Raw genomic sequence first — 25,268 nt, forward strand, 5'->3', positions numbered from 1 at the left:
CGTAGCAGATTTTTTTTTGTCCTAAATGACAGGCAATATCTGTATAGATAGAAACTGGCAGAGAGCAGAACCTTGAATTCTGGTGCAATGGGTAGATTTGGGGGAGAAAATTAGAATTAATCAATCTTTTTTCACCAATATTTGTCATAAAGTTTATTCTTTAGGAGATGATGAAGAATTTAACCCACCCTCAGAGAAACTCATGAAGAATTACCCTAGTCCAAAATGGCCACCACTGCCCATTGTTCTCAATGGGTCTGAGGACATATGCTGCCCTTAGCAAAGGGGGCCGCTGCTTCCCATTGTTCCCAATGGGAGTGAAGCAGAATGTAGGGGGTGCAGAAGGGAGAGGAAACTGATGTGTGAGCGCATGCAGGGAAATGTGGCGAGCAGGACAGAACAGCTGTAAATCTCCCTTAACTAGCCAATATGCTCTGCCTGCTTTGAAGTGGCATTAAGCAGACAAATCATACCAGTGAATATTGCCCTCAATGTTAAATTAAATGATTTAAGGTTGATGTTAAATATTGTCAAATCTCAAAGCTAAGAATGTTTGTATGTCTGTGTCAGGGCCCTAGGCTGTCTTTGTTAACATTTAACAATTCTATCTTTTGAAAAAGCCTTCTGATAATGATTCCTTAGCTACAATACACTTACTAGCCACATTATCAGCAATCTACAGTCAATTTTTAACATAGTTTTAGAGCACCAAAAGAATCAACTTGAGGCATTTCTACCGAAAAATAAATATGTAAGACTGGAAGATCTAACTAGTTAAAGAAAAAGGAAATTACCATGTGAGCATCTCTCGTCTTTGGTCACAACTGAATGCATTAATCTTGCTAATAGGACTGCATAAGCAATGAAGTCCAAAAAAGGGCTAACATTTGAAAAAAAAATTATGCCCAGAAGACAACACTGAAAAGGTCTTTCTGGAAACCTAAAAAAAGTACTGATTACTTGCCAGTGTCAACTCCAGAAGATAGTGCCTCCATTACCCCAGTATTCCGAACAAATCAGACTTTTCCCCTGTGAGAGGGTTGGGGTGCAGGGTTAGCCACTAAGTAAACATTTTTAAAAATTGCTAGAATTGTGTGTCATAGCCCCTTTGGATAACTTCTGATACCTCACATGTCCAAAGGTATATGTGCCTCAAGAGTCAGAGAAGCATGTTACCAACCTTTTGTGGACTTATCCCAGCATCCTTGCTGTATCCAGAGGACTGACTAGCAAATATGGAGAAATAGCAGCCAAGAAAATACAGTTTATAGCAAAAGCGCCAGTGATAAAATGGATAATGTGTCTGACTAACTAACAGAAGCTTGTAAGTTCAACTCCTGCAGGGACTGTATTTTAATTGCTTTGATAGTAAGATGATGCTTTGATATTTAATTGCTTTGAGATTAAGATGATAACTTAGTAGGCATAAGCCTTAGAGGTAGAGCATCATCTCTATTTTTCAGATGGCCCAGACAGGTGCCTTGCCAAGAGGATCAATACATAACTTATCCACTTTTCATGTTGTTAGCCACAGATGTATTTTGGCTACAGTAGTGGAAGTGCTGTAAAGTGGACAGTCTAGGGGAAATCTTCTGCGAGATGAACAAATTTCAGTGTTTTCTTTGGAAAAAAGGGAATTCAGTAAGGAGGCTGTTCTTGCCAGGACTGCTCTAAACATGTTGACGATAATACAGAGGCTCCAAGCAATGCCAAGGATTATAATTCCTTCCAAGTCAGGATTCAATTCTTCAGTTTCTGGGTTCACTGGGAAAGAGAATCTCTCCTTCTGAGCCATCAGGTTCAGGGGTTGAAAGGTCACCCCTTTTTATTGGCAATGAGCTGGCCCTAAATGAAACTTTTTGTTTTTTTAATGCTTTTTCTATTATCACTGCTTGTCTAACTTGGTCTTCCAAGGCAAAAAGGAGTGGGATGAATGGGAACAGTTTGCATCTTATTTTGTCTTCACCAGTACTAATGCTTCAGAATTGATGGAGCCTAAGTCTTATTCAGAAGAGGTGAGAAAAGTCTTTTTTTCTGCGAGTTTAGCTTTTGGAAGAGTGGTGGATGGAGAAAAGTGTTTTTCATTTGTCTTCTACTTAGGCTGAAGCTCTCTAGTTATGAATCATTCAGATGGGTCTCTACAATACTTTCAAATTCAGACTGATCTCTTTAGTCCCACATTCTTACCTTGTTGCGGAGAGTCACTGAGAACAATCTTTTAGTTTCATTTTAAGATCACTTGTTTTTCTTTTTTTCCAATGCGCACAAAAGCATAGCTTGAGCGGTTTTCCACATATACCCAAAATTCAATCTTGAGTCCCAATAACTGATTTAGCCCAGCAAGAAATTTCTCCCTGGAGTAACAGAGGTCAGCTTGAACTCCTTAATGAAGGATATCAAGTAAGAGGAGAAGAGATAGGGGTCACAGCATACAGCCATTTTAAGAACTCAGAGGGAACCATCCCTTCTAGCTGTGGATGGAGACCCCTGAAAGTGAAGAAAGAGGTGAATGGTGATGCGGGGGAAAAACAGCACTTACATTATTCTAAAGAGGCTCCTTTTGGGCAAAGGCAACTGCAGGGACCAGAAGTTCTTGAACTGAGGAGAGCCAAGATGTTGGAGAAGCAGCAGAATGCTTACATGGCAGCAGAACACAGGAAAACAGCTGAAGAGAGAAGTGCTATTCTGACCAGAAATGGCTTTGATATGTACTACTGCAGTTTCCCACTATTCCAGCAAGAGCAAGGTTTTGAAGTTCTCACATCTGCTCTAGCTGCTATTCACTGCTCCATTGGCATAAAGCAGCTCTTAAGCCAGTTTAAACAGCTCCCCAACAATTCACCTTGTACCATTGCTCTATGATACCCCTCTTCTGGTCCTCAGAATAGGAAACGTGGCCAGAATAGTTATGAAAGGTAACTAACACTGTAAAGTTCCTTTCAGATAAAGTATTAAGCATTATAAGTGTATTGCATTTACAAGTCTATATCAGATATTTTAAATACAAAATAAAATTCTATATTCCGTTCCATGTTACACCAAACACATGTGGTAATTGTGCCAAAGCTATCAATCAGCAGCAGGTGCTATGAAATCCATAGTTTTGGGTTAGAAATAGAGCCATATTAAACAGTTTTATTTTACTTGTAATTTGTCTTCTCACAGAATGTACTTCCACCAATTTAGAAAGTCTATTCAGTTAGTCTTGTCCAATATACTAATGGAAGAAGCATATGCTGCTATTTTCTTGTGCCAAATTTTCCTTCTATAAATAACCTGATGCCAGTAATGATCGGAGAAAGTTCCAAACCTGGAATCATGCAGCAATCTACATTAAGAACATACTGGGGGCAGAAAGGAGAAATACACACTCCAAAAATAAAAAAAGGGGGGAAGAATAAAACCCCATGAATATTTTGGTTATTTTTTTTAAAATCAGAATTTTTCAAAATTTAAATCAGAGTTTTTGATTGTTATTTAAATTATGTTTTTCTTTTTTAAAAATTAACTTGCTTTAAATTCAGATTTCATTTTATACAAAATATATTAAGATCTAAATTTATAATCTCTTAAAACATTTAAATAAAAAATAAATATGCTGAATACATGAGCCTCTATCAAAAACTTTGAGTTAAAAGCTGCTTTTCTATATAAAAGTGTCACCCTCCTGCCCTGGCCAGGCCCAGTAGTTTTTATAGCATGTTGAGGGGGGCCTCAGCAAGAAAAAGGTTGAGAACCTCTGGTCTACACTACTATTTTTAGTGCCATAGCACATGCCCGAGTCTGTAGGCCCAGGCTCTGAGACTCACTGCCACAGAGCTTGTTTTGCAGCATAGATGTACCCACACTCTCCTGCCCATGAAAAGACTATGATCTTCCCAGTAACTACCAGCCCTTACTTCTTGATGGTTCTGGGCACTTCAAGTAAATGGTTCTGCTCTGTCTCTCCGCACGTGTACAGACAGACAGACATACAAACAGAAATCCATTAATTTCTCAACTGCACCTCCTTCTCTAAACAAATAAAATACTGCAATGAAAAGGTATGTGGGTTACGTGAGCAAAAGTCTTGGATTGTTAGGTCTTTTGTTTTTGGGGGGTTATGGTAGCGGGCTGGGCAGGGGAGTTAAGTAACAAGGGAGAAGGAGCAGAGTGTGCAACCAGAAAAGAGAAACACTGATGTCAAAGCAGCACACTCTGGAAAGAAGGGACAACATTCTTCAGAGTGCAGCCTCTAGTGTTGATTTCAACCCCTGGGAACTCTGGGTGGGAGGAGAACCTATCTCAGCTGCAGCTCATTAAAAAAAAGGAAAGACTATTTGGGAATATTTTCAATAAAGTCCTGTACTTCTGGATAAAAAAGAAACACAACACATGTGAATAATACAACAAAAGAGATGCAAGGCCTGGTTGTCAGAATGAAACACTATAAAAAATGTTCTCAGAAGGCAATGACTTTGAAGATGATGGTGCACATGTCTGACCAATCTGGATCAACTGGTTAGTAAATTTATGTTTGTACCATGCTTATGGATTGCCTACCATGTCTTAGTACACTAGTAAATTATACCAGATTATTGGCATAAATTTGTGTTTGCGGTGCATTACTTTTACTTATGAATTTGAAAATGTTTGTGTTCAAAGTATAAATTGGTATTTTAGTTTTTTGAGAGAGTATTTGTCAATTACATTTTTTACTGTTACTGATGGGACATCTGAAAATATTTTTTCAAGATGACTGGTATGTTGCTAGAGATAAGGGTTTAAATAGATTTAGATAATCCTTATAAATTATCAATTCTTTTCTCTATAAACTGGGTTTAGAATAAATTATATAATTTAAACAGTGGTACAAACAGCTGCAGTTGGAGGAATCTTTCATTTACAGTCTTTTTTTTTTTTTTTTTTAAAAAGCAATGCACTGAGCAAGCATGACCTTTTCACTATTTTGTTTCAGGGTCCTTCTTAGATATAAGGAGTTATGAACATCCATCATCTGCAATGTCTACAACTTCAAAGTTATCTATGCAAAGTTATCCACCTGCAGTGGTGCAACTAAACATACATCAGACGTAAATTACCTGTATAAAAAAATAAATAAAAAAAAAATCGCATTCATCACCAGTAAAACCACAGATGACTTCATAATCAGGACCATCAAATTCCGGCAAGACGCCATAGATTAAAAGATTGCTCAATTTATTTATGCAACAAATTCTCCCCTTTGTTTTGTTCAGAAGAAACATTTCATTGACTTACTTAAATCATTACAACTTGGCTACCTTCCGCCCGGCAAAGTAGCCTTTGCTGGAAAATTGCTGAATACAGTGTATTAGAAGGAAATTGAACAATGTTCTAAAAACGTTGTCAGGAATTTTTTTAATCTGAGTCTTGATGGGTGGAGCAATGTACACAATGATTCAATAATATGTGCTACTGTGTCTATTTTACAGAAACAAGTGATACATCAGGAAATGCTCATATGGCAAAATACCTAAAAAGAAGTAGCAGTAAAAGCTATAAAAAAAACCTGAACAAAAATTCAAGTGTAAGCACAATGGTTCTCAAACTTCTGTATTGGTGATCCCTTTCACACAGCAAGCCTCTGAGTGTGGTCCCGCCCCCTTATAAATTAAAAACACTTTTTTACATTTAACACTGTTATAAATGCTGGAAGTGAAATGGGGCTTGGGGGGTGGAGGCTGACAGCTCGTGATCCCTCATCTAATAATCTTGCAACCCTCTGAGGGGTCATGACCCCCAGTTTGAGAACCCCTGGTCAAGCACATTGCTTTGTCACAGACAATGGTGCAAATGTAGCAAAGATTGAAACAAATCTGGAAGTTAATGAAGGGAACCTGAAATTTATAACATATGAGTGCAGTGCTTATTTGACATATCTTTTACCCAAAAAGATTTAAGGACAACTCCAGGAATAAAGAAAAAAGTTGTTTGCAATTTCAACTACGTCAAGAACAACCACTTTGCTTCAGGTTCACTGAAGAGAGCAGGAGGATCCAAACTAATTCTCCCCCAAGACGTGCAATGGTATACTGGCTATTTTGAGCTATTTAGTAAGAATTGGCCTATTCTGATAACAATTTGTGGAGAAAATCATGACAAAATAGATGAACCTATCACAGCCAAAGGAATCTACATTGGGCTACAGAGAAATATAGACGATACGCTGAATATACTAAAACCTATTTCCATAGCCTTGGACAAACTTCAGAAAGATTGCTACTGTATTGTTGGTGCTGCTGAAATTTGGAAAGAACTTCAAGAGATATTGAAGAAAGACAGAAAGAAAGAAATACTCAACAACAAAGTTAAACTTATCTGCATATGTTCTTATGTTCAGTGCAGAAGCAGATGGATCAAGTATTTACTCCAGCTCATTTTCTTGCCAACATTCTCAACTCAAAGTAGCATGATAGTTGCCTAACTGCTGAAGAAAATGATGCTACTATGACACGGGTATCTAATAATCACTCATCAATCATGCCAACCAGAATACATTTCAAGGCTAGAGGTGAACCATTCAAGCAGTATGTTTTCTGATGATGTTTTAAAGAAACTCACACGACTGAACTGGGGGAAGTCACTCTCTAAGCACCCAGAACCAGAGTTTCTTGAACTGCTAAACCTGCTTTTGACAGCAGTAGCCTTGTTTGCAGGCAAAGACTGAATATTTTCTTCAGTTGGACTAATTCATGCAAAATTGAGATATCGACGGGAGTTGAAAAAGCAGGAAAATTTCTCTCTTTCTTCTACCATATGAACAAAAACAAGGTGGGAGGTGATGAGATCTACTAGTTTTCAAAGTCTGAAGGACAAACAAGTAACTTACGAGACTACTGTCTCATTTTCAAGAGACTTAGGCAAGTAAGAACTTAAGCACCAGTCACTTTCACTTAGGCATAGCTGAACATTTTCCCATGCTGACCTGAAAAAATCAATTTAATTCTGTGAAGAGGTGGACTAGGTCCAGGGGCCCCCTGTTAGAGGCCTCACAGCCCTGCCTCACTATGCCCCAGAAAGAACAGAGGAAAAGTCCTCTAGGCAGCATAGAGTGGCTGCAGGGGAGCAGCCAGAGTGGCTGCTGGAGCAACCAATTGGGGCCAGAAGGGCTATATAAAAGGAAGCACCAGATGCAGAGCAGTCAGCTGCTGCCTAGAGCTTGAAGAGGAAGAACCGGGTGCCTTGCTGGCTGGAAGCACAGCAGGACCATGGACAGGTCAGTGGGGCAGGCTAAGCCCAGGGGACTGAGCCCAGAACCTAGCCAGACCAGGAAATGATACAATGATGGTCCCTGCTGGTCAGGCTGAAGACTGAGCCCAGGGAGGGCTGCCCAAAGAACACCAACTGAGGGTACCGAGATGGGCTCCTGTTGGGTTGTTAAAGAAGGCAGTGTCTCTGGGGAGGAACCCTTGGGACTATGGCCCCATACCAGGGTAGTGAGAAAGAACTAGAGACTGTATACCCCAGAAGCAGGGGGTCGGGGGGGTGGGGGAGTGCATGAGTCACTGAAGACTTTCTGAAAGAACATCAGCCATGGGTTCGGGGCACTCGCACGAAATGCCACTCAGTTGTAAAAACTCAAAGATAAGCAGGGTCCCACCCAACCAGAAAGGGGGCACTCACAAGAGACAGGTGCTGACCCTGTTACAAATTCACTGACTACTTAATCCCTCCATTACTTTAATAAATCATGTAGTTGTAAATGTGAAACATGTTTTGAGACATTTAAAGGCTGTTTTGTTTCATGAAAATAAATTTGCTATGTTGTTTTGTGTGTTTAATTACATTCCTTTTACCATCCTAATGCAGACTGACACAAGTCGTGGGTAAAAAGTTAATCTAGTAAATAAGCAACATATCATTCACCATTTTTAACATACTAAAAATGTATATTAATAAGCATTTGAAATTTTTAAGCTACATAATTGCTTAAATATATATAGTTACAGTGTACCCTCCGAGGTAGCAAAACGATATACCAAATCTAGTGTAAAAGCTGTTTAGTTATAAATGAACATTCTAATGGTTTTATCAACCAATGAGAAAGCACCTTTCTTTAGAAAAATAACTGAAGTACAAATGACAGGTTGATTAAAAATCGATGATTTAAATCGTGGCTTTCCACTTGGTGATTTCAGTTGCCTTGATTTAAATCAATCCACCCTGTTATATGCATAGCCACAAATCTAGATCAATAATCGGGACTTAACAAGCAGCAAAGAGAAGAATAAAACCAGTAAAAACACTAAAAAAGTTAAAACTGCCTATAGGATCCAACACTAAAATGTGGGAGAAGACAAAAATGTCCATCTAATTTAGCATGGAGTTAAAAGATGCTCACTTATAGCCTACATATTTCATGAGATGCCCTATTTTTCTATACTCAACAAACTGCTATGGATTCCTGCTGGAGAAATATACTTCCTGAATTGCTCACCTAAGTAAAATGGAAACTGTGACTTTTGACACTTTGGTTCCTCCTTTATGCAATAAGATGTGCATTTGATTTCGTAAGGTAGAACTCAAAAGGCTTACTTGACATTAGGAAGTCCAAAAAGATTTATCTTCACTGAAAAGGTTTGCAACCAGATTTATAAGAAAAGATGAACATAGAGGCGATTTCTGAAGAAAATCTCAAAACAACTATGTCAACAAAGAACTAGTTCCTTGTGGATAGAGGTCTAAGTTCATCAACTTCGTGTTTAGGTAATAGCTATACTAAAAAGGCAAATTTAAAGGTTCAGAAATAAGAAACTTTAGCAGTGGTCTCTACAGAAGTTTTACAATAGGATTTATAACTAAACTGAGGTTCCAGTGGGAGGATTTATAACTAAACTGAGGTTTCAGTGGGAATCCTGTTGTCTCAATTGGTTTGTCAGTGTTAAAAGGAAATGTGTGATGTTGGATAAGATGACCAGTTCTCCAGCCAGCAGTTTTGTTTTCAATATCCCCTACAGCATTGGTAGATTAGCATTTTTCTTAGAATTAGCCTTTCACGTTGTTCATCCTGGGCGTTTCAATAACACCTTGAAGAACAAGACTAGCAATGTAGACTGTTATAGCCACAATGACCAGTTTTGTGGAGATTTCCAAGGGTCTGAAGCGTCTTCCAATAAGACTGAATAGGCCACATTTTTTCCTCCTTATAGGAATTCTATTGACATCATCCTCCCATGTCAGATGATCATGCAGACCAAGCAGCACAAAACGGAAAATTTAGGCAGGAGCTAGTAATTGAAAAGTCAGAGACACAAGTCTCAATAGTAGATAAAACAGAGGTCAAGGACAGTTAGCATGATCAGCACTCCAGCTATCAGAGTACACTTATTTATAGAAAGGCATCTTGGCATCAAGAAAAGAAAATTATATGCTGCTCTTCAGAGGGTAGCTGGACCTCTGAGTGGTCAGGGACTCAGCCTACCGCCAATAGGCTCCACAAGGGGAGAATAAGGCAACTCAGATTCACCTGGGACTAATTAAGTCACTAACTAACTAGGAAGCAGTTAATTAGGCAAGGAAGTACCAAGACATGATAAAAGGAAGCTACTCTCAGTGGGAGCTAGAGAATAGAGGCTTCTAGGGTGAGGAACAGTCCCCAAAATACAGAAAAAGAAAGCTCCCAAGGGGAGGGCTTCTCAGGAGGAACCTGGTGAAGGGGCTCACCAAGAAAGGAAGCTAAGGGAGAATGTTCCTAGGTGACAGATGCTCTGAAATGGAGAAGCTATTAATGCCACGTCTCAGCAGAAACTGGCCCCATGGCAGGATTTTACCAGGTAGCAACAGAAATCAAAGAAATTATAAACCGTTCCAAGAAAGGGTCATCATAGTTTGACCACTGTGGGGACCTTGAGCCAAGAGGAGAGACCTTTCCCCAGCTGAAGACAAGAAGAACTGATCCACAAGGGGGTTCTGGGTCAAGACATCCTCACTGGTAAGGGACCGGGACATAAGGGAAGGTTGATGGACTTCATTAAGGTTAACTCAGCCCCTCCCCTTCAGCTAGAGACTCTTCAGTGGAGGCCTATTTGTATAATGCTCCACCTTGAGTTAAACTATCCCCCTGAAGGGGCACTGTTGAATATACGTAAGCCAACACTGGACTTGTTGAAGCCCACAAGGGGAAACTGAAGCTGAGACATAATGGTGATGCTGCATCAGGCCACCGGGGGCATTCCGAGGCATAGTGGGTATGACTAACAGCAAATGCTCCAGATTGGTGAATGTACATTTGCATGAGAAACCTTTTAATAGTAATTTATTTCTGTTTTATTATCTCAAAACTATAGTATTTAATGAAAAAATTCACACTGTAACAAGCTAAATTATGTTACAACAAATATTTTGTTAAGGAATAAAAGTCCTTGCTTTTCATAGATTATTTTAAAAATTAATTTGCCCAGGTACACAATTAACAAGATAGATATGGGAGGGTTCCATGCTGCAGAATTTCTGCCTCAGGTTATGCCAAATGCATTGAGAATTTAATGTGGCAGGTGACCATCAACAGTATCTACACAACAGAACTTAGGTGCACAAGGAATTACCAACCCACATGAAAGTAAAATACTTTTAAGTAAACGTATTAAAATTCTAAACCCCAACACAAATTTAAAATACAGAAAACAAAAGATACTCCAATCTGTAAAGTGTTGCCTCTTCCTTTCAGACTGTTCAGCAGGTGCAGAACAGCAGTTCCTTCTGTTCTTCCACTGGGAGTTTGGAGAGGAATGTGGCCTTCTCTCTGCGATGTCATCTCTAGCAAACATTGCGGTTCTCAAAAGCAGGATGGAGATAAAAGAGGGTGAAAACAAAATTTTGATCCAAGTATGTCAGACACATCTATTGTAAAATGTTGGATATAAGCAACAGACTTTTGTTAGTCTGGGAACTACCATAAAAGGAACTGTATTTCAGGAGAAAAAAGTGAAAAAATGATACATCAGTATCATTTAAATTATGAACACTTTTTTAAAAAAGGTTCCAATTCAACTATTCTAACATTCCACCACTTTAATTAACTGCTCTGAGATACAGGTAAGTGTCTGTGTTTTACAGCAATTAAAGAGAATCAACACCACTCTGAACTCCTTGACACATCGGAGAACATAACTGGAAATTAAAGAGAGGGAGAAGAGAGACTGTCTGGCAGAATCGCTAATCAAAATGCAATTGTACTTCACAAAATTCTATGCAGTGTCAAATACTGTATTTCCTTGTGATATCCACAGTACTTAGACTAAAATAATCCTGTGCTTCTTTATCAGTTTCAAAGATTGTTAGTTTTGCTTGAGCAGTTAAATAGTAATAATATATAAAAGTGTATGAGAGATGGATAGCACTGATAGAACCACATCACAATAATTCAAAATTTTATCACTATGTGAGGAGTTAAAACATGAGAACCAGAAACCTAACTATAGTAACTGGCATATCATAAATGCTGCAGTAAAAGCTGTGACCTTTTCTCATGACACATTAGTTAGGTACTGAATTACACATTCTGATGTCTCTCAATGATAGCTGCATCTTTATTCCTTCTAGGAAGGGGCCATAAAGTCCTCAAAACACACCACCTGAATATGCCAACAGACCAAAGATACTAAATATGAAGAAAAGATAAAAGACTGTGACCCACCTTTTCATAACTGTTGTTCTTAGAGATGTGGTGTTCACATCCATTCCAATTAGGTGTGCGCGCGCCACATGTATGGACGTCAGAAACTTTTTCCCTTAGCAGCTCCCATCAGGACGGCAGAGGAACCCCCTAGAGTAGTGCCCTCATGGGGGTGTATATATTACCCTGCCAGCCCGACAGAGGGGAAGGGGGGGTGGGTATTGTAGTGGACGTGAACAATGCATCTCGTAGAACAACAGTTACGAAAAGGTACGTAACAGTCTTTTCTTCTTCGAGTGATTGTTCACATCCATTCCAATTAGGTGACTTCCAAGCTTACCATAGGAGGAGGGTAGGAGTCATGGAACGATTGATTGGAGAACAGCTCTGCCGACTGACGTATCATCTCTGGCCTGTTGATTGACAGCATAGTGGGCTGTAAACGTATGCACTGAAGACAAGGTGGCTGCTTTACAGATCTCATGGATAGGGAGCTGAGCCAGAAAGGCTGTCAAAGAGGCCTGCGCTCTGGTTGAATGGGCCATAATTGCTGGGGCTGGAACCTCGGCCAACTCATAGCATGTACGAATGCAGTCTGCGATCCAGGACTATATGCATTGCGCAGAGACAGGAAGACCCTTCATTCTATCAGCTGTGGCGACAAACAATTGGGTCGACTTGTAGAAAGGTTTTGTTCGCTCTATGTAGAACGCCAGGGATCTCTGGACATCCAGGGTGTGTAGGCTGCGGTGTCTTGGGCTCGTGTGGAGTTTTGGAAAGAACACCAGTAAGCAAATGTCCTGACCCATGTGGAATTGGGAGACCATCTTGGGGAGAAATTTAGGGTGTGGTCTAAACTGCACCTTGTCCTTATGAAACACTGTGTAAGGCAGTTCAGAGGTGAGGGCTCTCAGCTCGGACACCCCCCTTGCCAAAGTAATGGCCACCAAGAACGCCACCTTCCGAGAAAGGTAGAGGAGGGAGCAAGTGGCCAGGGGCCCAAATGGTGGGCTCATGAGTTTGGAGAGGACCATGTTTAAGTTCTAGGTTGGGACAGGTGGGCAAGAATACGGGAACACCCTTTCCAGAACTTAGTGTTTTCTAATCCCGTAGTGGGATGATCCTCAGAGTGCCCAGACTCCCCTGGATGGAAAGCTGAAATGGCTGCCAGGTGTACCCTGATGGAGGAAGGGGATAGACCTTGATGCTTAAGGTGCAGGAGGTATTCTAGAATAACTGGGACAGAAGCCTGGAGCAGTTGAAGGCGCTTGGGTTCACACCAACAGGAAAACCTTTTCCATTTCGCCAAGTAGGTAGCCCTAGTGGAAGGTTTCCTACTGCCGAGGAGAATCTGTCTCACCAACTGAGAGCACGGTCTCTCCATGGAATTTAGCCATGGAGTTTCCACGCCATGAGATGCAGAGATTGCAGGTTCAGGTGAAGGAGGCACCCATGGTCCTGCGTGATCAGGTCTCGATGGAGGAGCAGGGCAATTGGGGCGTCCACGGACAGCTCTATAAGGGTTGTATATCAATGTTGTCTGGGCCAAGACGGGGCGATCATGATTACCGTCGTCCTGGCTCTGCGAATTTTGAGGAGGACCCAGTGGACAAGCAGGATAGGAGGGAAGGCATACTTCAGACCCCCACCCCATGGTAGTAAGAACACATCGGCGACCGAGCCCGGTCTGTGGTTTTGAGCAGAACTGAGGGCACTGACTGTTGCTCTTGGTGGCAAAGAGGTCTACTTGGGGATAACCCCACTTCTGGAAGACTAACTGTATGATGTCCAACCTGACTGTCCACTCATGCATGCTGTAAGCCCTGCTGAGGCGATCCGCAAGCACGTTCCGCACTCCTGGGAGGTAGGATGCTTCGAGCTGAATGGATCAGGCTATACAGAAGTCCCAGAGAAGGAGATCCTTGCAGCAGAGAGGTGAGGAGTGGGCTCCGCCTCGTTTGTTTATATAGAACATGGCGGTGGTGTTATCTGTCAGGACTGTCATGCTGTGACCTTGTAATGTAGCGTGAAAGGTTTGGCAGGCCAGACGAACCACCCTGAGCTCCTTCAGGTTGATATGGAGAGGTATCTCGTCCCTCGACCACAAGCCTTGAGTCCTCAGGTCCCCTAATTGTGCCTCCCTTGTCCTTGATGGGTGCCTGTGTGGCTACCTGGAATGGTGTCGCATAGATTGTCCGGACCTAGAGGCTCTAGAGAAGATGCCCTGTTGCTAGTGGTAGGCCCATGGGGTCCAGAAGGGCCACTGACCCGGAGGGCCCCATTGCAGCTGCCAGGGTGGTTGGGATTCTCTGCTTGCTATTGTTCTATGTCTACTATAGCTAGAGAAACTGAAGTCTGCCTCAGATCCCGAGGATGCTGACTGAGCGGACCACAGTGGTGCCAAACGTTGAGAGGTCGCAGGGTGCCGGGGAGCACTGCCTGGCTGACCGGGACCGCGAATGGTACTGGGAGTCTTAGGACCAGGATCGATGTCTCGCACTTGGTGCCGGTGACATCGGTGCCATACTACTCCGGTGCTGGGCAACCAATAGCGTCGGGGACCGGCATGCAGTCGTCGCGGGCACTGCTGGCTGGCTTGCCTACAGTGCCGTAACCTCATGCTGGGTCGTGGGCGCTGGGGAATAATAGGCCGTCGAACTCGACCGGGAGCAGTGCCAAGATAGTGACCTCGAGCGGCGCACCATTGCCGGCTTCCCTTCTAGGTGATGCCGGAGGCTTCTCCCTGCACGGGAGGGGGCTTGATACTGACAACTCAATGAGGTCTTTTGCTGCCTCGAAAAGGTCGGGTATGGAGGGGTGTTCGAGAACCTCCTCCAGCCCTTCACTGGCACTAAATTCACCACGTACCGGACTCAACGGGGCCTGTGACACCAGAGTTGAAGATGCCGGTTCTTGGCTTGGGCCCGCAATGTGTCTTTGTATGCCGGGAGCATCTTTGAGAGGCTGTGTGGAGAGCACCCTCTTTCGCCTTGCTTGTGCCGCTTAGTTGGTGCTGGAGAAGTCGACCAATGCTGAAGTTTGTTGTCTCGTCTCGGTGCCAATGATGTATGGTGCCTGGGCGGTGCCAGGTCACGCACGGATGCCGGGACACTTTGCACCGAGGACACCGGGGCCGGTCAGTTGGAGGCCAGAGGTTGTAACGTGGCATCCATGAGCAACTACTTAAGGTAAAAGTCTCTTTCTTTCTTGGTGAGCAGCTTAAAGGCCTTGCAGATCTTGCAGCGCTCTGCCTGATGAGACTCTCCCAGATACCAGAGACAGGAGTCATGGGGGTCGCTGTTGGACATAGACTTGCAGCATGTGGCACAAGCTTTAAAACCCTGGGCTTGCAGCATGCCCCGCAGCCCAAGGCTGGTGCTGGAAGTAGCTTCCAGACACCTAAGACAATGGATTTCAAACTAACTGATAACTACATATGAAAGGCTAAGGGATCACTCGCGAGAGAGAGAGAGAGAGAGAGAGAGAGAGAGAGAGAACGTTCCAACACCGCTACGGACGGTAAGAAGGAACTGAAGGGGGGTCGGGCCAGCAGGGTAATAAATACACCTCCATGAGGGCGCTACTCTAGGGGGCTCCCCTGCCATTCCGACGGGAGCTACTAAGGAAAAAAGTTTCCGATGTCCGTGCACGCAGCGCGCGCACACCTAATTGGAATGGAAGTCAACAATCACTCGAAGAAGAACTGGGTGTTTGTCTGAGTATTTCAAATACTAGCGTAACACTGACAGACCCCGGTTGTCAGAGGGCGGGATTGAACTTTGGACCTCTGGAGCTTAGTGCATGAGCCTCTACTGCATGAGCTAAAATACAGCAGACTCAATCTCTTTTTCTCTAAGTGGTCTCAGTGCCACTAGATGGGACAGAACACCACACCCCAGAAGTGTGCGGGTTATATATACTTCCCCTAGCTGAGGAAGCACATCCCAAGCTTCAGAGACTTCCCAGTTGAAATCCCGGACGAACCCCCACTTGTAATGCTGAGAAACCCCAGTCATCAGTGGGTGGGATCAAACCTGAGACCACTGGAACCTAGTGCATGGGCCTCTACCGCATGAGCTAAAAGCCAACTAGCTGTTAGCTAAGGCTGTAGAGGGGACTCATTAACATACATAGATATAGATATCTCCCTCTTCCTCTCCCCTGCAGCTGCTAAGTAATCTCCCTTCAGAAAGAGGACTCAAGTAGATTTCCAGTAAGAAAACTGGGTTCCCAGTGTTACCTATCAGCTCTGTGTTCTCGGGGAACCAGGGCGCAGTACCCAGCCTGTCTAACTCATGAAAGACCTTCCCTCCCTTCACCTCGCCCGCCTCTGCTTGAACCAAAACCAACCAGAAGACTTACCAAAAACAATGAAAAGGCAGTGAGAGATACACCTGAACCCCTGGGATAAGGGTGACAGGATTAAGGAAACTCCCCTAGCCTCATTTGCATCAAAGATGGGACAAGGAGGCACCTCCATTAGCATACAGAATGGAGAACAGAGATTCCAAGGCAAGAACCTCATGAAACTCTGGGACCAGAAAAGCAGGGAAGCACTGCATGATGGGGGAATCTCTCCTCCAGATGTTAATGAACCCACGCCTGCACACACCCAGCTCAGCAGTTATCAGACGAATTTAGTAATAAATCCTTTACTGGTATCCAAAATAGTGAAGCTCCCTAATTGCATTGTGAGCTCCCTCCAAGGAACACTGCCCATAGCCAGGGATGACCAGCTCCTATTGTCTAGCCTGAACAAAACAACTTTGGTATAGTCCCTTGAGCCATCAGTTTACACACAAACAAATCTAGTTTTCTCCCTTGAACCACTGTTCTTTCCCTACAAAAACACTTACCCATGCTCAAGTAAGTGTTCTGATGCCTGTCTCCAAAATCTGCAGCAGTTCATCTTCTCCTGACTGATCGTGCTGGGGGCTCTGCTGTCTCCAGCACTCTGGACCCTCAGCTACCACCACCACGTGGGACCCCCGATCAATTCAAGCTTCACTGAGTGGTGAGAACCCAGAATACAGAATTCAGCTCCTCAGTGTAAGATCAGGAGAAGTATTGGCTGTTGGGCTGGGTCTCAACACCTGTAACATTTTGGATACATGCTACAGATTTCCTATCTGACCACATATTGAGAAGAGCAAGTCACCTATTAACCAAAGGACTAAATGCTGCCAGCTAGAAGGAATCATTATTTATTGACAAAACAAAAGCATTTGGATTTTGTGCCGAGGCCTGCGGTTTCCTTTTTCAAGATCCGAAGACATCCAGGTGATACACACACTACACCTTAGGTCACACTATAGACTGAGAAATCACTTTTGAAAGGAAATCAGAGGGCCAAGAATTTGTTTCTGTGGGCTCAAGTGTAAAATTTTATGCAGAAAGCTTTATATTGTAATACAAATGATAAAAACCAAACTTTAATTCCATGCGCATTTATAACAACAGCAACAGTTTGTGAAAGATGGCCTAGCAAGAAACACTAGCAGATTTACTACCTACAGTTTGTTTTAGAAATTAAGAAATATTTCAAATACTCTTATCAAATTGTGTATTAAATATAAATGTTTGTTTACTAAGCAACTGTGTGGTACTCACTCTTTGAAACTTACTGGAAGTTATTACTAACACCTATATTCAGGATTTTGAATACAATGGCCCTGGGATTTGACTCTACATATTCTCTTTCTTCTTCAATTCCCATCTACCAGCTCAGCACCAACAATGGACCCAAATTAAGACTTTCTACCATATTCTGTCCTGTATCAAATTCATGGCCATGTTCATAACTAAACCTTTTTGCTCTATGTAATTCTTCACCAAGTCTAACCAACGCATCTTTGGTCTTCCTCTATTTCTAGTTCCCTTGCACTGTGGTACGTATTGCCAGGTATGACATCCTTTCTGAGTTGTTCTTAACACATATCCAAACCACAGTCATCTTTCTTGAATCTTCTGTAACAGTGTTATTTCCTGCCCTAGCTGTTTTCTTATCACTTCATTTTCTGAAATCTCAACTCACTCCGCATTCCCCTCAGCCAGTTCATTTTAATAGTCAGTATCTCAAGTCTGTTGACTTTCTTCATACTCCAACATTCTGAGATGTACAGTAGTATCAGCACAACAACTGTCTCATACGCTTACTTTCATTTTTATCAGAATATCTTTAGCCTTCTATATCATTCAGAGTTTTCCAAATGCAGTAGCGGCTAGTCCAATACTTCCTTGTGTGTCGTATTCACAATTTTCATTCTTCGATACTATTCCTCCAAGATACACAAATTTTTCCACTTTTTCTGGTTGTCTCCAACTTTGATCTTTACTTCTTCCTCTTCTCTTCCAACTGCCATAGTTTTAGTCTTCTCTGTGCTGATCGTCACTCCAAATTTTCTGCTTTCCCAGTCTATCTTGTCCGCTATTCTCATAAATCCTACTTGGTCAATGCTATTAGGTCAATATAATCTGTCAATTTAAATTTATTCACTGTCCTCCAACATAACATAACTCCTCTTTTCATCTCTCAGTGCTGTACCCATTACTGCTTCCAGTACCAAGCTGAACAAATCTGGCAACAGTGTGCATCCTTCTCTCACTCCTACCGTCATCCTGAACCATTCCATCAACTTCTAGTCCACTCTCACCACACTCAGTGAGCTGCTATAGTTTTTTGGGTTCTTGGTTTTTTTTAAATCAGCTTGATAAATTTCTTCTGGATGCCACACATTCTCAAGACTTGCCATAACCCTTCCTGTTAAATGTTATCAAAAGCCTGTTGAAGTCTATAAAGTTCTTGTAACGTGGTTAAGAGTTGTGTTCTATCTATTTCTCCAATAAGCAGTCTTATCACAAATAGCTGATCTATTGTATTTCAGCCTGATCTAAATCCAGCCTGTTCCTCTGCAAGCACCACTTCCATATACCACTTCATTCCCCTCTGCAATTCTAGTGAATATTTTTCCCAGCACAATCAATAAGCTGATTCCTCTGTAGTTCTTGCACTTACTATTTTCACCCTTTCTATAGATTGGTACTATTATCACTTTCCCCCACTTGCTCAGCACTTGTTCTTGCTTGTAAACCTTGTTGAATAGATTGTGCATTGTCTTTACGATGTGTTTCTTGCCTGCTTGCAACAGCTCTGTGGTTATGTTGTCACTTCCTAGCACCTTTTCCTTTTTCAAAACTTTCTATTGAGATTTTTACTTCCTCTAAGCTTTCCAGCATCTGCTGTGTTCTGTATGTTTTGCAGCTCTAAATATTCTTTCCATCACTTATTCTTTATTTGTTCATCCTCAATTATTTGTCCATTCTTGCCTTTCACCACCACCATCTTCAATTCACATCTCCCAGTTCTTCTATTACAATACAACCCCATGCTGCATTCTTGCTGCATATTCTTCTGCTTCTTTACACTGTTCACTTATCCAGCTGTTTGTCTCTCTTCACTTTGCTTTATCTCTTTAGTCAATGTATTGTACTAAGCCTCTTACATTTGCGTCTTCCCTTTTATTCTCCTTTAGCTACTTACACTTGTCACTCAACTGCAGCACTTCATCAGTTATCCACATTTGTTTCTTTGCTCAACGTTTGTTCAGTGACTCGTGATCCCATTTTTATACTATTCCATCTCTCTTCAACATTCCTTATTTCTTTCACCATGCTCTCAATCTGATTAATGCCTACACTAAATTATCTGAGTCCATATATGATCTGCATAACACACTTGATTTCCACCTGCAATTCACAAATACAAAAAGTCTATCATGTTCTTTGTTTGCCCATCTGGGGATAGTCAGTGGTTCCTCTGAAGCATTCCTTGTTGAATTAGTGTGTTTGTTATCACCAAGTTATTACTTAGGGTACTGAATTTCTGCCCCTCTGCTCTTTCACATTTTCTTCAACAAGTCCAAATCTGCCTACTGCTACAGTCCAGGAATTCCAGTCCAATCCTACTTTTGCATTAAAATTTCCCATAATTAATACATACATATATTTTTGGAAAAGTCCTCAATAGACATAACTCACTCTTTGCTGACATGCAGGTCAAACTGAGATTCAAGGAAATGGGAGCAATACTTGTACAATATTTGTCCCCATCCCCTTCTAAACACATTCCAGGCCACTGAACTGGGAGTCAAGGGAGTGAGATTCTGTTCCATAGTCTGCCAGTGATGTGTTGTGTGACTTTGGCCAAATTATTTCACCTTCTTGTATCTATCTCCCCTACTACCCAGTCTTATCGATTTCCATATAAGTGTTTTTACATGTATTTTGCATTCCCCCTACCCCTTTTTTTGAACGTTCTTATTGAAGTTATTTGTTTTTTCCCCTGCACTTGTAAAGTTTTGCCTTTTTTTGAAATATTAATTTTATTTAAATATTTGAGACTGGGCTCATATAACAGGAATTTCACTAATAACCAAGGGTATGTCTACACTATGAAATTAGGTCAAATTTATAGAAGTCAATTTTTAGGAAGCGATTTTATACAGTCGATTGTGTGTGTCCACACTAAGCGCATTAAGTCCGCGGAGTGCATCACAGTACTGTGGCTAGCGTTGACTTTCAGAGCATTGCACTGTGGATAGCTATCTCACAGTTTCCACAGTCTCCGCCATTCATTAAAATTCTGGGTTAAGCTCCCAATGCCTGTTGGGGCAAAAATATTGTCGCTGGTGGTTTGGGGTACATGCCGTCAGTTGCCCCTCCCTCCATGAAAGCAACGGCAGACAATTGTTTCGTGCCTTTTTTCCATGCAGACGCCATACTGCTATCAGCAGATGGTGCAGTAGGACTGCTAACCGTCGTCGTCATCCACCGCTTCCGCTGCAACTCTGCTCTCCTGCTGCCATGAATCCACCTTGCAGGTCCACTCATTGTTCTCTATAAATATCTATTCTCGTGGCATCCGTCGTCATCCACCACTTCCGCTGCAACTCTGCTCCCCTGCAGACGACGTACCATGGCAAGCATGGAGCCTGCTCAGCTCACCACTGCTGTTGTGAGCATTGTAAACACTTCGCGCATTACCCTGCAGTATGTGCAGAACCTGCAAAAGCAGGCGAGGAGGCGACAACAGCATGATCACAATAGCGATGAGGACAAGGAAACAGACTTCTCTCAAAGCACGGGCCCTGACAATTTGGACATCATGCTGGTAATGGGGCACATTCATGCCGTGGAACGGCAATTCTGGGCCCGGGAAACAATCACAGACTGGAGGGACCGCATAGTGTTGCAGGTCTGGGATGATTCCCAGTGGCTGCGAAACTTTCGCATGCGTACGGGCACTTGCATGGAACTTTGTGACTTGCTTTCCCCTGCCCTGAAGCACAAGAATATCAAGATGAGAGCAGCCCTCACAGCTGAGAAGTGAATGGCGATGGCCCTCTGGAAGCTTGCAACGCCAGACAACTATCAGTCAGTAGGGAATCAATTTGGTGTGGGCAAATCTACTGTGGGGGCTGCTGTGATCCAAGTAGCCAACGCAATCACTGAGCTGCTGCTATCAAGGGTAGTGACTCTGGGAAACGTGCAGGTCATAGTGAATGGCTTTGCTGCAATGGAGTTCCCTAACTGTGGTGGGGAGATAGACGGAACGCATATCCTTGGGACCAGACCACCTTGGCAGCCAGTACGTAAACCGCAAGGGGTACTTTTCCATGGTGCTGCAAGCACTGGTGGATCACAAGGGACATTTCACAGACATCAATGTGGGATGTCCGGGAAAGGTGCATGACGCTCGCATCTTCAGGAACTCTGGTCTGTTTGAACAGCTGCAGGAAGGAACTTACTTCACAGACCAGAAAATTACTGTTGGGGATGTTGAAATGCCTATAGTTATCCTTGGGGACCCAGGCTACTCCTTAATGCCATGGCTCATGAAGCCATACAAGGGCACCCTGGACAGTAGTAAGGAGCAGTTCAACTATAGGCTGAGCAAGTGCAGAACGATAGTCGAATCTGCATTTGGACATTTAAAAGCTCGCTGGCGCAGTTTAGTGACTTGGTTAGACCTCAGCAAAACCAATATTCCCATTGTTATTGCTGATTGCTGTGTGCTCCAAAATATCTGTGAGAGTAAGGGGGAGACGTTTATGGTGGGGTGGGAGGTTGAGGCAAATTGCCTGGCGGCTGATTACGCACAGCCAGACAACAAGGCAATTAGAAGAACACAGCTGGGTGCCCTGCGCATCAGAGAAGCTTTGAAAACCAGTCTCATGACTGGCCAGGCTATAGTGTGACAGTTCTGTTTGTTTCTCCTTGATGAAAACCCACCCCCTTGATTGACTACTTCCCTGTAAGCCATCCGACCTCCCCCCTTCAATCACCGCTTTCAGGGGAAATAAAGTCATTATTGTTTCAAAATCATGCATTCTTTATTAATTCATCACACAAATAGGGGGAAAACTCGCAAGACAGCCCGGGAGGGGTGGGTGAGGAGGGAAGCACCAGGTGGGGTGGTGGATGAGGGGAGGAGGGAAGGACAAGGCCACACTGCACTTCAAAACTTATTGAATGCCAGCTTTCTGTTGCTTGGGCAATCCTCTGGGGTGAAGTGGCTGGGTGCCCATAGCCTCCCCCCAGCGTTCTTGGTCGTCTGGGTGAGGAGGACATGGAACTTGGGGAGGAGGGCAGGCAGTTACACAGGGGCTGCAGCAGCGGTCTGTGCTACTGCTGCCTTTCCTGCAGCTCCACCAGACACCTGAGCATGTCACTTTGCTCCACCATTAGCCTCAGCATTGCATCCTGCCTCCTTTCAGCATGCTCCTCCCTCCTCTCATTGCATTCATTTAATGCTTTCCTGGACTCTGCCATTGTTTGCCTCCACGCATTCTGCTGAGCTCTTTCAGTGCAGAAGAACTGCATGAGCTCTGAGAACATGTCATCGTGAGCGTGTTTTTTTTCGCCTTCTAATCTGCGCTAGCCTTTGGGAAGGAGATGATAGGGGGAGCGTAGAAACATTTGCAGCTGCAGGAAGAAAAAAAGGGAGAGCAGTATTTAAAAAGATGCATTTTAGAGAACAAAGGGAAGACTATTTCACACCGAATCAAGCGATTCACATTACATGCTTCACCCTGCCCCACCCACCGATGTTAGAATTAGGGAAGATCCCTCTCAGCCAAATGCGAACAGCTCAGCACCAACGGGCCTCCCCCAACCACGTGGCAAATGCTTTTAGAGTACCTCCAGGAGAGCTTCATGGAGATGTCCCTGGAGGATTTCCGCTCCATCCTCAGACACGTTAATAGACTTTTCCAGTAGCTATACTGGCTACAAATGCATCCCAAGTCTCCAGGGCAAATTAATCATTAACACGCTTGCTTTTAAACCCTGTATTATATTTACAAAGGTACACTTACCAGAGATGTCTTTTCCAGCTTCATGGTCCGGGAGCCCGCCTTGGGAGGGTATTGGCTCCAGGGTGATGAACAGTTCCTGGCTTCTGGGGAGAGGGGATTCTCCGCTTGCCTGCTGTGTGCTATCCTCAACCTGCTCCTCATCATCATCTTCCTCATCCCTGTTGCGTGAGACTCCCCCTTTGCAGGTGTCCACGAACAGTGGTGGGGTAGTGGAAGGGGCCCCCCCTAGAATTGCATGCAGCTCATCATAGAAGCGGCATGTATGGGGCTCTGACCCGGAGTGACCGTTTGCATCCTTTGTTTTTTGGTAGGCTTGCCTCAGCTCCTTAACTTTCAAGCAGCACTGCTGTGTGTCCCTGTTGTAGCCTCTGTTCATCATGCCCTTGGAGATTTTGGCAAATATATTGGCATTTCGTCTTTTGGAACGGAGATCTGCCTGCACGGATTCTTCTCCCAATACAGCGATCAGATCCAGTACCTCCCGTTCGATCCATGCTGGAGCTCTTTTGCGATTCTGGGACTCCATGGTCACCTGTGCTGATGAGCTCGCCGCACTGGCCAAACAGGAAATGAAATTCAAATGTTCCCGGGGCTTTTCCTGTCTACCTGACCAGTGCATCTGAGTTGAGAGTGCTGTCCAGAGCGGTCACAATGGAGCACTCTCGGATAGCTCCCGGAGGTCAATACCGTCAAATTGCATCTACACTACCCCAAATTCGGCCAAGTGAGGTCGATTTTAGCGCTAAATCCCTCGCCAGGGAGGAGTACAGAAATCGATTTTAAGTGCCTTTTAAGTCTACATAACAGTCTTCGTCGTGTGGATGGGTGCAGGGTTAAATCGACCTAACGCTGCTAAATTCAACCTAAACTCGTAGTGTAGACCAGGGCTATGAGACCCATTGCATATGACTGAATTTGGTACACTTGAAGTAACTGTAATAGTCAATTAAAAAAAAGGATACTATATCACAAAATAGACTTATTTGGACACCTGACAGTTTGTTTTAGTTTTTAATTATTTGATAGTATTTCAAAATATATGTACTGCAGTATACTTTATAAAAGTAATACATTATTAGTACACTGCAGTGTGCCTGAAATCAAATATTTCTTGAGAAGTGTGGATACTCTATTTTTGGGGTTGTTTTTGCCTTTTTTTTAAAAAAAAAAAAAAGATTATAAATTGTTCAGATTAGCAAGATTCTAGTTTATGGAAGGACGTGTTATCTGTTGTATGTTTCTCAGACTATAAGACTGTATTCCTATAAACTTTATGCACTATTACCAGCTAAAAAAACACTTGAGCCATAAGCACTTTTGTGGGGGGATGGGAAGTTTTGATTTGTTGTAGGGAAATTTAGGGGGGGGTCCCCTAGGTTAGATTGTATGCAGGCCCCGTTTAGTCTTAATTCGCCATTGTAGAGACATTTAATATATACATTGGATGCCATTAAAATCTTTAGTGGTTGTTCTGACAGACAAGAAATGTATTGGCTTAATCTCAGGATTATTGACTTTGTTTTTAAGAGGCAAGAAGTGTATATGCTGTGGTCTAAAACATCCTCACTACACCTTTAAAATGTAAATGATATCCTTTCACTGAGACTAATTATGACCATAAGCATTAGAGAAATTAGTGATACTAGATAAGAAGTTTGAACCACTCTGGGCCAAGCAGAAAGCAATAACTAAATTTTGTAACTCTAGATTTCTAGTCTGCATATACAAACACAGATTTTCATTTCACAGTGTTTTTTACATACAATATCTTTTAATATATTAGTGACCTGTATTGCATTATAACTGAATACACCATAAACTTTGAATTTCCAAATCATATTAAATCATAAGTACTAAAGCATACAGTAACTACTTTAACAGCTTCTGAAATATTATGTATATTCTAAATTGATCCTATTCCAATGCAGATTAGCGAAAAACAGAGGTTATTTAAAAAAACCACAAGTTTATATTATTTCCATGCAAAAGAAAATATGCGTTTAGTCATGGTCAGATCAGGCAGTGGAGTACTGTAAAATGTCTTTATTTAAGTTGATATCTAATTTCTTTAGCACACAAGAGGCAATGAAACTGGAAAGGCTTGAAATAAACTCAGCAACTAATTATTCATTTTACAATATTTCCAACAAATATCGATAGTTTGCAAATTATACAGTAAAAACTGAATGTAAGGATATAATTTTAACCAGAGTTTATATCAATTCAAGACCCTTAGATTTGAGACAACTGATAAACTC

At 42.6% G+C, this 25,268-nt stretch overlaps 2 protein-coding genes across 3 annotated transcripts in view; both read right to left on the reverse strand.

The window, feature by feature from the left end:
• The window catches only part of PLCL2 (phospholipase C like 2), a 189,622-nt gene that overhangs the window by 146,936 nt on the left and 17,418 nt on the right, over positions 1–25,268 (reverse strand). The window lies entirely within an intron of this gene.
• Positions 21,469–23,801, reverse strand: LOC140906031 (uncharacterized). The gene is made up of 2 exons (XM_073329525.1): positions 23,011–23,801; positions 21,469–22,618 (listed from the first exon to the last, which is right to left on the reverse strand). The coding sequence occupies exons 1-2, from the start codon at positions 23,627–23,629 to the stop codon at positions 22,533–22,535; spliced, it is 705 nt and encodes a 234-aa protein (XP_073185626.1). The 5' UTR covers positions 23,630–23,801; the 3' UTR covers positions 21,469–22,532.

This window comes from Lepidochelys kempii, chromosome 2 (assembly GCF_965140285.1).
Source record: "Lepidochelys kempii isolate rLepKem1 chromosome 2, rLepKem1.hap1, whole genome shotgun sequence".
In the NCBI taxonomy this organism is placed as follows: domain Eukaryota; kingdom Metazoa; phylum Chordata; order Testudines; family Cheloniidae; genus Lepidochelys; species Lepidochelys kempii.

Coding starts and splice junctions, on each gene's coding strand:
- LOC140906031 (XM_073329525.1), bottom strand. CDS start 23,629: ATGCACTGGTCAGGTAGACAGGAAAAGCCCCGGGAACATTTGAATTTC. Junction 22,619..23,010: donor AGCTGGAAAAGACATCTCTG/GTAAGTGTACCT, acceptor TTCTTCCTGCAG/CTGCAAATGTTTCTACGCTC.